The sequence below is a fragment of the Macaca nemestrina genome, chromosome 3, assembly GCF_043159975.1.
Source record: "Macaca nemestrina isolate mMacNem1 chromosome 3, mMacNem.hap1, whole genome shotgun sequence".
In the NCBI taxonomy this organism is placed as follows: domain Eukaryota; kingdom Metazoa; phylum Chordata; class Mammalia; order Primates; family Cercopithecidae; genus Macaca; species Macaca nemestrina.
The window spans coordinates 102446906-102465392 of NC_092127.1; the positions used below are offsets into that span (position 1 = coordinate 102446906).

At 35.7% G+C, this 18487-nt stretch overlaps 1 protein-coding gene across 10 annotated transcripts in view; it reads right to left on the reverse strand.

The window, feature by feature from the left end:
- LOC105479667 (protein tyrosine phosphatase non-receptor type 13) overlaps nt 1-18487 on the reverse strand; it is a 225357-nt gene that overhangs the window by 97805 nt on the left and 109065 nt on the right. For all 10 annotated transcript variants that reach the window (XM_011737771.2, XM_011737770.2, XM_011737769.2 and 7 more), the window contains 3 exons: nt 10097-10192; nt 9609-9702; nt 4282-4504 (listed from right to left, as the gene is read on the reverse strand). In XM_011737771.2, coding sequence (XP_011736073.2) covers nt 4282-4504; nt 9609-9702; nt 10097-10192 — 413 coding nt within the window. The remainder of the gene's footprint in view (nt 1-4281; nt 4505-9608; nt 9703-10096; nt 10193-18487) is intronic.

The following is an 18487-nucleotide window of genomic DNA, read 5'->3' on the forward strand; positions in this document are numbered from 1 at the left end:
TAGTGTTTAAGTCATTTTTTACTTGAATCAGATGGTGTCATTTAGTAAGGATTTTATGAGTTATTGGTTTTTAAAATCCCAACTTTCTTTTTCTACATGTGAGACAGTTTTCATTTTAACTGGCATGTCATTTGCACACAAAAATAAAGACTAGAGCAAAATAACGTAACGCAGGAGGAGAAAAGAAATGCACTAAGTAAAGAACATTCTCTCATAGAACAATGATCTGTTTTACAGGAAACAAACCTTGCCTTGAAATTTATACAGTGAGACTGTACATAATTGCATGAAAGTAGCTATTTTTTCTAAGGCATTTTTCATTCATGAGTATTTTCAAGTTGTTCATACTGTACACATTTCTTAAAACACATGATACCGGCAACAAGTGAAAATGAATGCCGAATTAGGTACACATGTGTTATCTACCTCAAGGTAACAAGAGTATGTGGCAAAACATATACCACTCTTAGTGCTTCACAAAATGCACTTCTATTTAGCCAGTGTTTATTGTAGTAAACTATTCTTAGTAAAACTCATTCATTGTTTATAAATGTTCTGGTATGCATTCTTCATAGTAAAGTGTTAATACATCACATCTTATTTATTTTAGCAAATCAGTATATTTTCTGTATTTAATTATAAAAATTGGCTTAGTTTTAAAAACTTATTTGCAAATACACTTTTTCCATTTGTCACTATGGTTTGTTGCCTACCTAGCTGAATCTATAATGTCAGCTTATCCTAAGGCTGTCCACGTACTTAATTTACTTAAGTGTTCATTTCAAGTAACATACTCACTGTGTATAGGAATTTGTATTTTGGAGGTGCTTGATCTATCTACAAAGAAAAATTAATTAGGAATTACTTTATTATAAAATGCTCCTAGAAGTCTTAATTGTGTTTGTTTTTTAAAAAAAACGAATGTTAGACTTGTGTGCATGGAAGTAATTAAGGTGCATCATTATTGTAGTTTAAAAGTTGTACATGACAAGATATTTTGTTTTTACTGTGTGTTTTTACTGAATGATCTATTCCCCATCCCAAGGCAAGCATGAATAAAATTAGGTTAAATGTAAAAAAAAAAAAAGAAGACATTTATGCAGCCAACAGACACATGAAAAAATGCTCATCATCACTGGTTATCAGAGAAATGCAAATCAAAAATACAATGAGATACCATCTCATGCCAGTTAGAATGGTGATCATTAAAACGTTAGGGAACAACAGATGCTGGAGAGGATGTGGAGAAATAGGAATGCTTTTACACTGTTGGTGGGAGTGTAAAGTAGTTCAACCTTTGTGGAAGACTGTGGCGATTACTCAAGAATCTAGAACTAGAAATACCATTTGACCCCGCAATCCCAATCCTGGGTCTATACCCAAAGGATTATAAATCATGCTACTATAAAGACACATGCATACGTATGTTTATTGCAGCACTATTCACGATAGCAAAGACTTGGAACCAACCCAAATGTCCAACTGGATAAAGAAAATGTGGCACATATACACTATTTAATACTATGCAGCTATAAAAAAGGATGAGTTAATGTCCTTTGCAGGGACATGGATGAAGCTGGAAACCATCATTCTCAGGAAAGTATCACAAGAACAGAAAACCAAACACCACATGTTCTCACTCATGGGTGGGAACTGAACAATAAGAACACTTGGATACAGGGCGGGGAACCTCACACACCAGGGCCTTTCAGGGGGTGGGGAGCTGGGGGAGGGATAGCATTAGGAGAAACACCTAATGTAATGTCAAATGATGAGTTGATAGGTGCAGCAAACCAACATGACACATGTACACCTATGTAACAAACCTGCACATTGTGCACATGTCCCCTAGAACTTAAAGTATATATATAAAAGAAGAATAAACTGGTCTGCCATGGGAAACACAGAATCTAATAAAGATCAACTATGGCAATAGGGTATGAAGAAGTTAAGATGACTCTGCACCAAAAGAAAAAAAAATCCTAAAAATTTATGTTTTGGGAAAGAATATTAATTTAAAGCGTACTTCCAAACCCCATTACCCTTTTCGGCCTCAGAAATATAACCTCCAGCTCTTTTCAGAAAAAACACTATGTAGTCCTTTAATGACCAGTAGTTCAAATTATCTAATCACTGACACAGAATATCTCTGATGAAGAAATGTTTTGTTTGAAATAGCTAGAAATTGACTGCCTAAGAAAGGAAACAGGATTTTAGCAAAATGACATATAACAGTGGCATGCTATAAAGGTACGATCTATAATTTATGAATTGTGAATGAACCAAAGTCTAGCTTAGCTATCTAAAACTAAGGTTTAGGAAAAAGGGGTGTATATGTATGTGCCGTTTGTGCTGCTCACTGAATTATATTGGAAGCCCATACTATATTGTATGACATCCTACCTATTACTTAGTTTTGATGTAGATATTGGTAATAAATTGATGAAGCCTTATTGAATTTCTTCCTTTTGCCTGAAATATGTTCAGTTACATTTTATTGGAATCTAAAAACTTCAAAAATTGGGTAGTGTTTTGTAAACTACAATCCAATTCCACATTTTAAAAATTAGCACAATGAGGAATAAAGAGGTTTTAAAATTTACATAAAGTCATGTAACAGCATCATAAGGAATAGAATACATGTCTTCCAATTTGTAGTTCAATGCAATTTTCACCACACAACAGTTTTTTCTCCTTAGAGAAAAAATTTCTCTAAGGAAATTTTTTTTCCTTTCTTAAGGAAATTTGAATTCTATTAACTTCAGAGCATACAAATGTGCTTTTAAGATAATTCTCTGAAGCAAAGAACAGAAAATGAAAATAGTATAGGGTAATATAATTTCTTAGTGCAGAACTAAAAAGAAAAAATCATTCTAGATTTTACCAGGTTTACTATTATTTATTTTGCTTTTGAAGAATTATTTTAAACTAACATTACAAATAAAATATTGCTTCACCTTTCAAGTTGGTGATAGTAAAAAAGAATGATAATATCCAGAATAGGTAAGAATATGAAGAAACAGGCATGATCATAGGAAGAAAAAACTGGCACAAACTTTTGGAAGGGTAATTTGACAATATGTATCAAATGTCTTAAACGGTGTCTGCCTTTGACTAGGCTATTTTACTTGGAGAAAGTTATCTGCAATGAGTTAGCTACAGGGATGTTCATTAAAGCATCTGTCCCCAATCTTTTTGGCACCAGGAAAGGGTTTTGTGGAAGAAAATTTTTCCACGGATAGGTAGGAGTGGATGGTTTTGGGAGGAAAGTGTTCCACCTCAGATCATCAGGCATTAGATTCTCATAAGGAACATGTAACGCAGTTCACAACAGGGCTCATGCTCCTATGAGAATCTAACGTTGACGCTGATCTGAAGGAGGTAGAGCTCAGGTGGCAATGCTAGCTCCTTGCTCACCTCCTGCTGTGACCAGGCCATGGACCAATGCTGACTTGTGGAGCCCTGCTTTAGAGCATTACTTTCAACAGCAAATTAGAAACATTTAAAATGTCCAATAATTGGAACTCACTAAAGAAATTATAGTACACAGTAAAGTCACGTAATAAAGTATTTTATAACACTAACAATAATATAGAAGTTGTAAAATGTTTAAGATAGTTTACATGAGAAAAGAACCGTTCATTTTGATTTTATGTTTATAAAAATATATTTAAAATCAGGTTGAAAGAAAAATATACCAACTAGAAGAACAGACACATAAAAATATCCTTCCACATGATACAACACACAGACTTGTTCCTTCCTGTCTTTGGATACTGTAAATGTGAGGATATGATGTCTGGAGCTAATGGAGTCTTCTTTTAACTATAAAGTCAATTATTACTAAAATTCTGAGAATGATGGAGCAGCAAGATGAAATGCACTTGATAACATTCTTGAACTTTGGAACTAATCTTGAACTTTCCATGTCTGATCTTCTCAACATATGGAATAATAAATTTCTTAATATTAAAAAATAATCTCCCACAATACCAAATACAGCCAGTTAACTTTAAGGATTACGAATATACTTTTAAAGTATATAGTTAGGACACTCTAAATTCATCTAAGTTATTTTTTAAATAAAATAATGAAAATAGCTAAATGTTTATTTTAATATCAACCAAAAGATATTTAATCCCAGTGGAAATGAATATGGGATTTCAGTTTCATCTACAGGTACCTTTAGATGGATACCTATAGCAATTTTTAAAAGTACTTTGCCCAAGAGTTCCCTGTGAGAGCAGGTTTAGATGTGTAGTGACCTGAGAATCAACTTACCCTCAGTTTTCTTTGGGTCATGGCCGTTTCTAGGGCAATTTCTCTTAATGGATCCCTGGTGATGTCAAGCATGGACGCTTTGATTGTGTCTCCCGGATATAAGCTCAACCGAGACTGCCTAAGGGCCATTTTGGCTTGCAGCTGCATCAGTTCTTCTTCTTGCCGTTTTAGCATGATCTCTTGATTAATTAAGTTGCCTTCAAAGGGTGTTTCATATTGTCTGCTATATAGAAAAGAGGAGACAGGTGAGGATTGGGAGGAAAACAATTGTTTTAAGGCTAATCAAGCAAACTTCATTTTAAGCAAGGTTGCAAGAGCTTAAACAAATTTTATTTTCCCATCTCAGAAGAATCTTTGCATTACATAGTATAGTATGAAGAAATATATAGGCTGGGCATGGTGGCTCATGCCTGTAATCCCAGCACTTTGGGAGGTGAGGCGGTTGGATCACTTCAGTCCAGGAGTTCGAGACTAGCCTGGGCAACATGGTGAAACCCTGTCTCTACAAAAAATACAAAAAATTAGCTGGCCAAGGTGGCACACACCCATAGTCCTGGCTACTCAGGAGGCTGAGGCGTAGAATTGATTGAGCCTGGGGGGGAGGGGGTTGAGACTGCAGTGAGCTGGGATGGTACTACTGCACTCCACCCTGGGTGACAGAAGAAAGGAGAGGAGAGGAGACTGAGAGGGGGAGGGGAAGGAGGAGAGAGAGGGGAAAGGGGGGATGGGGGAGGGGGAAGGGAAGGAAATATGTATTTGATCTTTGTCCCCAGTTCTTGACAATGAGCTCCTAAAACCCTTGAAGTCTCTTGGGTGTTAGGAGTCTCTTGTTGTAGTAATGAAACTCTGATCATACTACCTATATAAAACAGAATTTGGACATTACTCCCTGCTCTCCCTATTCCCTTAGGTAGCTTTATCTTTCTTCAAGGCACCATCATTATATGGCAGTATTATTATTTACTTGCTTTTTCATAGTTATTGGCTATCTCTCATTTCCCTCAAGGGACTTTCTGTGTTGTTCACAACTCTATCTCCAGTATCTAAAAGCACCTAGTACATGGCAGGTGCTCAATGATTACTTGTAAAGTCAATAACTGAATGTAATTTTATGGCTCACTCTCACTTAAGGGGAGGGTCAAAGATAATAATAAGACCTTGAATGCACACATTTACACTCAAACCTGTTATTTTCATAAAATATTACAGTCTTCTAGCTAAAATTATTTCACATCAGAGCTACTAAAAGGTAGCAAAAATAATTATCACTGTTATCTCTCCAAATATGATATCTAACCAAAACTTCTATAAAAACTGAAAAGTTTGAGACAAAAGTCAAAAACAAAAACAACTCTGTTTGGAGTGGAAACAAAGGTTACCTCAACAAGCAGAGAGGCACAGAGGCAGTGGGAACGTACTATGTATAAACTTACTTCAAAAGCTAATATATAAAAAGGCTTAGAAATTCTCTTTGGAAACCACTTTGAATGCCCTTTTTGGTCACTGAAAGACACTTTTGATAGCTCAGAATAAAAAAATTACTCATTCTGCTGCATCTGACTCATAATTTCCTGTTAATCTCCCCCCACCCCACTACAATACAAATCAATAGCACTCTCTGGATCTGTTTTGCCATTTTATTCCAGCTAAAGGGAATGGAAACTTTTGTAAAGAAGCATGCAACATGTACAAATACAGCACTATTTATACATTTTACAAATGTGTGACCTAAAGAAGAAAATAGGACTCCTGACTACGTACCAGCATGTTAAGGATATTATCAGAGTGTATTCTGCAAGTGAATAGGAATTTGGACAGTATTTCAAGCTAATGTGTATTTAAGTGGGCAGAAAAAAGATGGAACTAGTAAAAAGAAATAGAGTTTAGCAACGTAACATTAGACAATACATACATACAGCTAACAATCTATTTCCTGAAACATTTTTCTTTCACCTAAACCTATATCTATCTCAGATGCTATGAACACCACATGGGCTTTTTCTTCCCATAAAGTATGAAAAAAAAATATAGTTTACCCCTTAAACATAGATTTGACAAATACGGTGGCCTTAATGTTTCCTTAAATAAAATATGGAAACAATCAAAATTAAGATTCTCTCATAACCTTGACACTTTTGAGGTTCCTTATCAAGAAAATTAACATAAGGCTCCCAAAATGATTTAATTTTGCTTCAATGAGTATGTTTTAAAATTTAAAAACCCAAACCAAATTGGCTATAAATCAATTGTTAACACATATCCCAATGCTTCTTCAGGTGTTATCTCTATTTCTATTGTTTATATTAAAAGCAAGAGTTTTCAATTGGCTAAAGTGGGCATAATAGTAACTATTTATAGGTTCCAAATTAGATGCATAGAGAAAAGTCACTTCTAAAACACATTCTCCCTCAATTCAACACTGAGCTTTGTGCAATTCAATATTGGTTTCTTATTGTTGTTATTCCCACATGCTTTTGCTTCATTAGAAAAACAGAGTAAACAGACAACCTACAAAATGGGAGAAAATATTTGCAAACTATGCATCTGATAAAGGTCTAATAGCCAGCATCTATAGGGAACTTAAATTTACAAAAGAAAAACAAACAACTCCATTAAAAAGTGGGCAAAGCACATGAAAAGACACCCTCAAAATATGTGCAGCCTACAAGCACTGAACAAAGCTTCATATCACTGATCATTACAGAAATGCAAATCAGAACCACAATGAGATACCATCTCACACCAATCAGAATGGCTATTACTAAAAAGTCAAAAAATAATATATGCTGGTGAGGTTGCAGAGAAAAGGGAACACTTACACAGTGTTGGGAGTGTAAATTAGTTCAACCATTGTGGAAAACGATATGGAGATACCTCAAAGCTAAAAGCAGAATGACCATCAGACTCAGCAATCCCATTACTGGGTATATACCCATAGGAATATAAATCATTCTACCATAAAGACACATACACACGAATGTTCACTGCAGCACTATTTACAATAGCAAAGACAGGGAATCAACCTAAATGTTCTAAATGTTCATGAATGACAGATTGTATGAAGAAAATGTGGTACATATGCACAATGGAATACTATCCAGCCATGAAAAAGAATGAGATCATGTCTTTTGTGGGAACATGGATAGAGCTGGAGGCTATTATCCTTAGCAAACTAATGCAGGAACAGAAAACCAAATACCACATGTTCTCACTTATAAGTTGGAGCTAAATGACAAGAACTTCTGAACACAAAGAAGGAAACAACAGATACTGGGGTCTAATTGAGCAGGGAGAGTGGGAGGAGGGAGAGGAACAGAAAAGATAACTGTTGGGTACTGGGCTTAATACCTACTTGACAAAATAGTATGTACACAAACCCCCGTGACAAGTGTTTATATAACAAACCTTCACATGTACCCCCAAACCGAAAATAAATATTAAAAAATAAAAAGAAAAAGAAAACTGTGTAACATAAAGCATAGATCTTTGTCTCCTACCTCTTTGTCCAAAATTATCAAAATGGGGTCATCACAAGGACACAGTAATATAAAATGCTATTATGCAAATATAGATTGCTTTACGTAAATGAATACTTACCGGAGTTTTCCTCAAAGAAAAAAAATTAGACTATTTTAAAAAGTACAAGAAACAAAAGAAACAACTTTAATTAAAAGTGGACCATTAGCCCAGGCGCAGTGGCTCCCACCTGTAATCCCAGCACTTTGGGAGGCTGAGGTGGGTGGAGAACTTGAGGTGAGGAGTTCAAGACCAGCCTGGCCAAAATGGTGAAACCCCATCTCTACTAAAAATACAAAAGTTAGCTGGGCGTGGTGGCAGGCTCCTGCAATCCTAGCTACTTGGGAGGCTGAGGCAGGAGAATTACTTGAACCTGGGAGGCAGAGGTTGCAGTGAGCCGAGATAGCGCCACTACATTCCATCTGGGCAGCAAAGTGAGACTCCATCTCAAAAAAATAAAAAAAAAGTGGACCATTAACTAAAGAATAATTTTAGTGTAAAGTATTTAATTATGTAGACTCTGAACTGTGAATAGTCTGTTTTAATCACATGGTTAGGGTTACCTGACCTATTAATAGTTTACAAGTGTGAAACAGTGTCTGGCAGAATTAATTATCTAAGGGGCAAGTTTCTGTTTATTTCCAAGTGATTCTTTTCTATTTGGTGGCACCTGAATTAAACAAACTGAAATTCAGAATTAGAAAGGATTCCCACATTTTAGAAGTAAATTCTGAAGCAACTTCTGGTTCTCTAATATATTACAAATTTGAAATTAATGCTTAGCATTAACTACATCTTTTGTTCACATAAGGGACCTGGGCATACACGAGAAAGACACACATCACTGCTGACTTGACACCTTTCAGTTTAAACAACATAAATCAACACACAGCTATAATACCACCATCCTAAGCGGAGCACAAACATAATACTGACACCTTATAAGAAATTCACTAAGTACGTCACTATGAAAATGAACTCTAAATAGCCTAAATCACGCTTTAAAAAAAATACCGCATAACCTCTTTTAAGCCAGGAAAGATACAGTGAATAATTAACTTTTTACATAATAGGTTACTTAGTGGTAACCTGCTCACTATTCATTCAATAAATAAATACTCACTGAAAGCTTGCTGGCTGAGCCTATTCCAACCTTTCAAGACAGGTATTATTCTCTTAGAAATCAAGGTTTACTATCTTCTCACAGATTTTTAATCCCATGCCTTCAACTTCCTGTTATTTTATATTCATACTGATAATTTAAAAAATTAAGCACAACTATAAATAATTAGAGCAAATCATCATGATTTTAAAAGATTCCAATACTCTGTCTTTCATATAATTGATGAATTTCTGAGAACTTTTACAAAAACAAAGAGAGCTAAGGGAAAGGAAGAGAAAAGGAAAATACAAAAAATAAAGGGAGAAGGATAATAATAAAAAAATTATAGTTGATTCACGCCTGTAATCCCAGCACTTTGGGAGGCTGAGGCAGGTGGATCATTTGAGGTCAGGAGTTTGAGACCAGCCTTGCCAATATGGTGAAACCCCATCTCTACTAAAAATTCAAAAACTAGCCAGGCGCAGTGGCGCATATGTGTAATCCCAGCTACTTGGGAGACTGGGGCAGGAGAATTGCTTGAACCTGGGAGATGGAGGTTGCAGTGAGCCGAGATTGCGCCACTGCACTCCAGCTTATGTGACAGAGCAAGACTCCGTCTCAAAAAAAAAAAAATTTTTTTTATTTAATTCAAATAAAAAACAAACACTGGTCACTGGAAATGTATCATCACTACTTTTTCATGACATACCTTGGTCTCTGTGACTGGCTTTGACTTAAGGTTTCATCTACCTCTGGGAGACCACTGCTGGATTCAAACCTCTTTGAGGCTTCACTTCTTTTCACTAATTATGAATGAAAAAGAAATAATGGCACAGGTGATACAAACATGAGAGTAATTTTATTTAAAACTCAAACACTTAGCAGACAGAGTTGTACAAATCAAATTCACAGAACAAAATTAATGACATAATGTTATTAAACTCTTTTGAGGTAAATCATGTTACTTTTAAAGACAATGAATTATTATCTCTGTAATGAAAAGGACTACATCATTATTTGATGAAACTGCTATCTAGTTCTTATACTACTATTAAGCAACCAGCAGTGTTTTTTCAATTTTGCAATTTTAGACAGTATTATTCTTTCTGACAATTTATATTAATATTTCAACACTATTGAAAATAATAATAATCATGGTTTCTTACAAACAGTTTGCTTGTTTCAGATGCCTCCTACCTTGTCTGAAATCTGATTCAGAGGAAATAACAGATGGACTTTCACTGGAGGTGCTAAAGACATCACCATGGTAAGTTTTGTATCTTCGAACTGGTTCTAAAAGGATGAAAACACACAGATTAGAAAACAAACTCATTAGCTATTCCACATAAATCAAAATATTACTTTTAATCTTGTGGGACTAAAACATTTTATACATTGCTTTAAATTTACCAATCGCTGGAGTGTATTCAAATAATGAGTTCCAATTTTTGAGTTGGTTATGAGCGTGGACTCTGGAGTCAGACTGCCTCAGTTTGAATCTCAGTTCCACCACTTTCTAGTGTGTGACCTTAGAAAAGTAATTTAACCTCCCCATGACTCTTCTTTTAATTCAGCCAGAAACGGGGTATAATAATAGTGCACATCTCATAAGACTGTGAGAATTAACTGAATTAACATATGCAAAGCTTTTAGAGCGGATACTATGTAAGCATCATTATTACAGTTTTTGAATGTTTACTATGTGTAATTCTGTTAGATTCTATGAGGAATAGACACTCCAAAGACAAAACAATCTCAAAGAATTTGAAATGTGGAAGATAAATAACCCAATACTTAATTTGACACAGAATGCTTAGTTCCACCAGAATAAGATAAGCATTTGGAAGGGGTTACTGCGTAGGTTTGTACAGAGTGTGCACTGTACAAGGGGGCCGGGCCCAGGGGCAAATGTGGACTAAAATCTAAATCCTACCTTCTAAGTATTTCTGAACCATCCCCTCTCCTTCAGCCCCACTGTTTGTATCATTGAGCACTATTCATGTCACTCCTGAACTACTACCTGTCTCCTAAATCCCCTTTCTGCAGTTTTGCTCCTTTGTATAATTCACATTACAGAAAGTAAACTTCCCAGAAATGAAAACCTGAGCTATTATATTTCTTAAAATCCTTGAAACTAGAGTCTTCAACATACAGTTTAAAAACTTCTTAGCTTGGTATTCAAAGCCTTTTATAAGCTGGTCCTCAACTAGATTTATTTTATTCTTTAGAGACAGGGTCTTACTTTGTTGCCTAGGCTGGAGTGCAGTGGTGCAATCTAGCAAGTACCTGGTACATAGCAAGCACAAAATTAATATTTTCTGAGAGAATAAATGTATATAAGTGGTACATAAAGGTCACTGGTGATTTTTAGGAGAACTATTTTCATTGCATGAATAGGTCAGAGGCCAAATCAGAGAGAGTTAAAGAATAACTAGATGGTAAGAATTTGAGAAAATGAGTACACAGTATTCTTTCAAGAATTTTTGAGCATTTGGGAAAGAAAAAAAGATTTAAAAAAATAGAGAGTTTTTTTTTTTTTTTTTTTTTTTTTTTTTTTGCACAGAGGAATGAATGTCTGTGCTTGATTTCAGGTGGTGGATAACAGGCCCGTTGAGTGGGAGAGACTGAAGTTGCAAATGGTAGTGGGAAAAACTGATAAAAAATGTGTTGAAGAAAACAGGAGATGGAAAAAAGAACACATGTGGGATGAGTAGACTGGCAAGGAGGAAAAATCTTTCCTTCTTAAAAGAAGTAACAAACAGACAAGGGAAAAGGTGAAAATACAGAGGCAATCCGAGGATGTTCATGTCAGAAAGTTGCCTGGAAATAAAAAGTCAATCACCTCTTGGGAGCCTGTTTGGCTGAAGCTTGAGAAGATTAAAGAAATTCTGCTGTGAACAATGTTGATGAAAGTCAGCAAAACGTACATGAAAGCTTTCATGTAGCCATGAAGATGTAGGATAGGCTAGAATATCTAAGTTTTAGTGGAACCAATCAGAATTTTCTTGTGTCTTTTTTTTTTTTGGACACTGAAGAAAAGAGACCTTGGGAAGTAGCTAAAACTGGGGAGTGACACGAAGTGCACGGCAGTAGAGAATCAAGGTTGGTGCGGAATTGTTTTTTGCTAGTCTGCAAACCTGAGGACAGTCTTCATTCACATGATGAAATTATTCCTTATGTTAAAAGGTGTTTAATAGACATTCTTAACAGAAAAAGAAGAAAAAATGAAATAGTTAAATGGTACCACAGAAACCAGGTTTGTGGAACCAGAATAGGGATGATGAACTGGAAATTGAGAGGTTATGCCCCAGAAAGGATAAGTCATGTTGAGACAAAGCTTTAAATAAATGCGAGAAGTATAGATGACTGGCCACAGACTCCATGGAGAGAAAGTTCTGCACTGCTTCTAGGATAATGTTTACTTGGAGAACTAGGAGTAATATTGCATACTTGACTTTGTCTAGCTTTGGGTATGGTGAACAGAAATATCAATAATACAACAATTGAGTTTTAAAACTGAAAAATCAAGGTATTTACCAGTACTTTTTTTCCTAAATGATTGCATCCTATCACAGGAAAGTCTTATGGTAAACTAAACAATTTAAAATAATCCTCTGGCTTACTATGAATGTAATCTGAAAGGACTATAGAAGATGGAAAACAATAATTTTATTTAATACTAATTTAAATTGAATGAATATGGTACATTATATACAAGTTATATTTTTACTTAGGAAGAACTGCTATTTTCAAGGAACACCAAAGTACATTTGTTTTATTGTTACAGAATCCTCATGCTAAATTTTTAAGGAAATTTTCCAAAAAAACTTAACCAAACTGCAAACCTGGAATTGCAACACACAGGACAGTAAGACCAATAAGGCCATGGATAAGAACCAAATCTAAACAGGCAGTATGGTTTTAATATCTTACAGAGAAAAGTAGAAGTCACAATAAACCTATTCAATAAACTGAGTAAATAACTTTTAGTCAATTGGATGTTACACCTTGTTACAATTTCACACCCCATATTAAGTAATAAATGAATTTATTGTTTCACAACTATTTTTGCAAAGTGGCTGTAACATCATAAATAAATTTTAATCTGAATTTCCATTCTTTGGTGGTACTTTATAATTGTTCTCATATTGTTTCACATATCCATATTTCCTCACCCTTACTACTACCCTATGTTTTATTTTCTTTTTTCTTCAGTTTACTCTGACACTACTAATACACTTTTTTCAATCTCTGGGTTCCTTCTGTAAGACAAATAAACGCAACTTTGACTAACCATTCTTAAAAACATAATAAATCATTTTCCCTTGATGAACTATTGGTCTGTAAATGTTTTCAGTAATATACCTTCGGGGAGGAGGTTATTACCTTATGATACTTTACTGTTTTATAATAATAGAGCACTGGTACTCCAAAACACAAATAGGATAACTTGCTTTGCCTATTAGGGGTAGAAAGACTTTTTTCTTTTTCTTCTAATACTGAGGTAGGGGTGGGTGTATCTATGTTAACTGAAGTAGTAAGAATCTTTTTTGTGAGCTGCTTATGTTCTGAAGTGTGTCTTGAAAAATTTCTGAATAATAAATTTAACGTTTTCAGGTGTTGTTATAAAATTACATATTCTTTACCAAGAGAATCTTGCAGTGGTATATATGGAGAGGCACATTTTCCATGTTTACAGGTCATCTGAGCAGAAACATTTCTTGGTTCTCTGAGATGACCTGCACATAAAGGTATCTAGTAGGCACTAACCAGATAAAAGTGGTTTTCTTCTTCTGTTCCGGTCTGCTGAAGAGAGGTAATATCTAATTATCAATGAGGTATGCTAACATTATTAACTATTTTTCTTTTTAGAGGATTCAGACACACAAACATGTTTTCTATTTTTGAGTGTATAATTCCAGCACTTTAGATTTGGTACAGATCCCAGGAATGTGGTATTAATCGGGTGATTTTCAAAAAATTGTGTATGTGGAAACTTCTAAACAGACACAAAAATAAAGAGTATGATGAATCTTCATGTACCCATTTCCCAGTACCAACAAAACCTGGCTGGTAGTTAAACTAGAAAGTATCAGGTTATTATTATGATTTTTTTAAACCAAAAGGATGCTTCTACATACTTACAGAATATTACAAAGTTTTCTTATTTCTTTTTTTTGACACGGAGTCTCGCTCTGTCACCCAGGCTGGAGTGCAGTGGCGCAAGCTCCGCCCCCCAGGTTCATGCCGTTCTCCTGCCTCAGCCTCCCGAGTAGCTGGGACTACAGGCGCCCGCCAGCACGCCCGGCTACTTTTTTTTTTTTTTTGTAATTTTAGTAGACATGGGGTTTCACCATGTTTGCCAGGATGGTCTTGATCTCCTGGCCTCATGATCCGCCCGCCTCGGCCTCCCAAAGTGCTGGGATTACAGGCGTAAGCCACCGCGCCTGGCCAGAATATTACAAAGTTTTCTGAATGCCAAAATTCTTGAATCATGTGCAATGGACCTATTAGAATAACCAATACACATTTTATAAAATGCACATGTAGCCACCTTCATTGCAATGTTATAACTGTAATGGCAAAATTTTAAGCTTTCACCATTACAGTTGTCAAATTGAATTTATTTGCCTTTTGTGGGGTTGAAATTAGTCTCAATATCTAATTTGTTGGTTTGCAAATTTCTTTTCTCAGCTAGTAAATATCTAAATGAAGCCTACAATGTAAAAATTAGTGTACTAGGGTCCATTCAGAATCATAATTATTCCTTATTTTACTAGACAATTTCCTTCTTTTTGACTTCCTATGAGTACTTAGTTTTCAGTTACAGAAAATGAAGTTTCAGCAAAAGATCACAGTGTTAGAAATATTAATAAGAAAAGAGCAAATGGGAGGGTAAAATCAGCCTAGGTTTTATGTCACCAAATGTGATGTCCCCAAAAAAGAAGTACCAAATAGGGTGTGTGTAAATAAATGTACACAAACACATAAAACTTATATCAATATATTCTCTCCAAAACCATTTTGTAGAATAGTCATGAAAGAATGAAAAGAATAAGGACTAATGAAGAATGGCTTAAAGAATTAAGATTTGGGCCATCATGTTGGGTTATGCCTGTAATCCCAGCACTTTGGGAGGCTGAGGCAGGTGGACTGATCGAGCCCAGGAGTTTGAGACCAGCCTGGGCAACATGGTGAAACTCCATCTCTCTAAAAAAAAAAAAAAAAAAAAAAAAAAAAAAAAAAAAAAGCAGGCATGGTGGCACATGCTTGTAGTCCTAGCTACTTGGGAGGCTGACGCAAGAGAATTGCTTGAGCCCAGGAGGCAGAGGTTGCAGTGAGCTAAGACGATGCCACTGCACTCTAGCCTAGGAAACAGAGCGAGACCCTGTCTCAAGAAAATACAGAAAACAAAGAATTGAGATTTGGACAGCAGTCTAGTTATACAGATTCTATAATCATATATACTCTGAAATTAGAAGATACCCTTTCATCTCTAGCACTATTTTACCATAATTAAAAGTATACTTTTTGTCAGAATATGAGGTATAAAAACTTAACAAATATTTTACTAGCCTTTACCTGTAATCTTGTCCTCTGAACAAAATTCACAGTGACCCTATTATATTGATGCCATTTATACAGCAACAATGAAAAGCAGTTTTTCAACAGGCAAGTGTGTTTTGCCATAAGTTCTTGACAACTAAGAGTGTCAATTTCTGCCACCACTTAACACAATTAGCACTTTTATCATACAAAGTTGTGGCATGTGATCATGTACACTAGAGTTTAAATGTTTAGGAGATCAGACTTGGATTATGAAGACCTGCATAATATTCTGGGATTATATAAAGCTATTTCAAATGAAACATTCAAGTCTACAATTTTCACATTAAAATGAATCTAAGCCAGCATAAATTGTAATCTAGAAACACCATTTACAAGTGATACATATTCAAGCTCAGACAAGTAATATGCAGAAAGTGAGACTCAGCCAATTGCAACAAGAATTAAATAACCACTTTTACCTTGACATTTCTTTACCTTTAATACATGACCCTAATTACAGATACAAGTTTCGGAGAGAAATAAAATGACTGCTTTTGTAGTGCAGAACTATAAAACATTTTTTAAAATCCCACATTTTTAAGGATTTGGGTCCTAACAAAATATTTCAATTTCCAAACAAAGCAAAAAACACAGTAATAATATTATGTACTCATACATTAAGTGTTATTTTCTATGCTTCCTTTATGGGAGAATAATTTTGGGAGATTAGTGACTGTCTTTTTTATGTGTTTACTAGTCTACTGTATTCCATATTACACCACACTGCAATCAATAGAATATGTTCTAAATCCCTTGAGAGCTAGACATAATGAATAAAATTTTTAACCTGGGTGAACAAAGCTCAGACAAGTGTGAATGTATGTAAGGAAGGAAAGATGTATGGAGAAATGCTCCATAAACTGTTAGTCACTCTATAGATCTAAAATATATGCAGAGTAGGGATATCAAAAAGAATGAACAGTTTCCACCTCCTTCTCTAGGGGTCTTGTGTGATACAGTAGCCACATAGCTGGGCTGTGATGTGGGCTAGGCTCACTGTATCATTCTTCCAGAATCTTCAAGAATTCACTGTGACTTCATTGTCCTTTTCAAAACTTTCAAAGAGTACCGAGTTCAACAGGAAATCAATTACATTCTCTGTTGGTTGTTCAGGTTATATGTGAAAAGTATGTGAGTTTACTCTTAGAGTTGGACAAAACAGAGGAAGAGGAGGTATGATTTCTTCTCACTATATGTATAACTTGCCAGAGAATATTGTTGTAACCCATTATCTGAAATAGCACCACTGCATATATTAAAATACTTTAATAGCCACATTGTAACACTCCGTTTATATTAACACTTACTGAGTACCTATTATATGTCAGGTGTAGTGGCAGATGCTAAGGATACAGCTATGAATTAGACCAGGCCAAATTTTCCAGGTCTGTAGGAGGAAAGACAAGTTCCTGAAAGAAAAACAGCCCATCATCATCCTAAACTGGGAAGGTGAGAGAAAGATTCCTGAAACACCAATGTCCGAAAGCTTTGAGTCTTAAGGCAGATTGCTGTGTGAATAAAGGCAAGGAAATATAAAATGGTCTATAAATAGGTAGGTAGGTAAGTAGGTAGGTAGATCAATCAATCAATCAATCAATCATCCATCCATCCACACACGTGTGTGTTTGTGTGTGTGTGTGTGTGTATTTCTTTTCTCTACATACACACAAATTCAGAGCTGGGGAGGCAAGGAGGGAGGGAGGAAAAGAGGGTAAAAGAGTAAGAAGGAAGGGAGTGGGGAGGAGAGAAAGAAAAAGGGAGGGAGGGAGAGACAGAGAAAGGGAGAGAATGATAGTGTGAGGTGTGATATGGGAAATGCTAAAAGATGATGTGAGAGATATAATCATGGGGAACATTAAGTATGATGATCCAAGGAGCTAGAATTTTATCCTGTTCAGGTGATGGAACATTGGTAAATGGCTGACAGCAGAGAATAAACGTATTCAAACTTGCATGGCAGAGAGACAAATGGAGAGACAAGGGGACTGCGATGAAATGAGGAAACACTTAAGTTTAAAATTGCTGGGTCTTAAAAAATGTGATGATGTCCATTGTTAGTAAGATCAATTTTCAATCTTTCTTAAGACATATCAGTCTGTCCTTAGAGTGCATGTCAAAGCCAAACTGGGTCTATGTGAACCATGCTATGGGTAGATTTAAATTAGGTCTCTCATTTCCAATAAAGGAGCGTATTATTTCTGTGAACTCTGATCTCACGTTATCATGAATACAGACACTGGAAAGTCTGTATTGGTTTGACCTTCAATTTTCTCTAGTATTTAAAAATGTAATTTTATTTTTCCACTTGGATAATCCAAAAGAAGAGAAGTAAATATATATTCTCAGTTGTATTCTTTTTTTTTTTTTTGAGACGGAGTCTTGCTCTGCCGCCCAGGCTGGAGTGCAGTGGCCGGATCTCAGCTCACTGCAAGCTCCGCCTCCCGGGTTTACGCCATTCTCCTGCCTCAGCCTCCCGAGTAGTTGGGACTACAGGCGCCTGCCACCGCGCCCGGCTAGGTTTTTTTTTGTATTTTTTAGTAGAGACGGGGTTTCACCGTGTTAGCCAGGATGGTCTCGATCTCCTGGCCTCGTGATCCGCCCGTCTCGGCCTCCCAAAGTGCTGGGATTACAGGCTTGAGCCACCGCGCCCGGCCTCAGTTGTATTCTTAAAATAAATAACGATTTATTGCTCATCTTCTCCCAAATGGTTCTAAAACCGGTCTTTTCTCAACTGATTGTTGGTATTTTATACTGACCTAATGTCATATGGGAATAGTCTAAAGATGCACTGTCCAATATGGTGACTACTAGCCACATGTAACTATGTAAGTTTAAATAAAATATTCAGTTCCTCAGCTGCACTACCTACATTGCAAGTGCTCCATAGTCACATGTAGCTAGTAGCTACTGAGTTGGACTGTGCAAATATAGAATATTTCCTCCATTGAAGAAATTCTGTTGGACAATACTGGTCTAAAT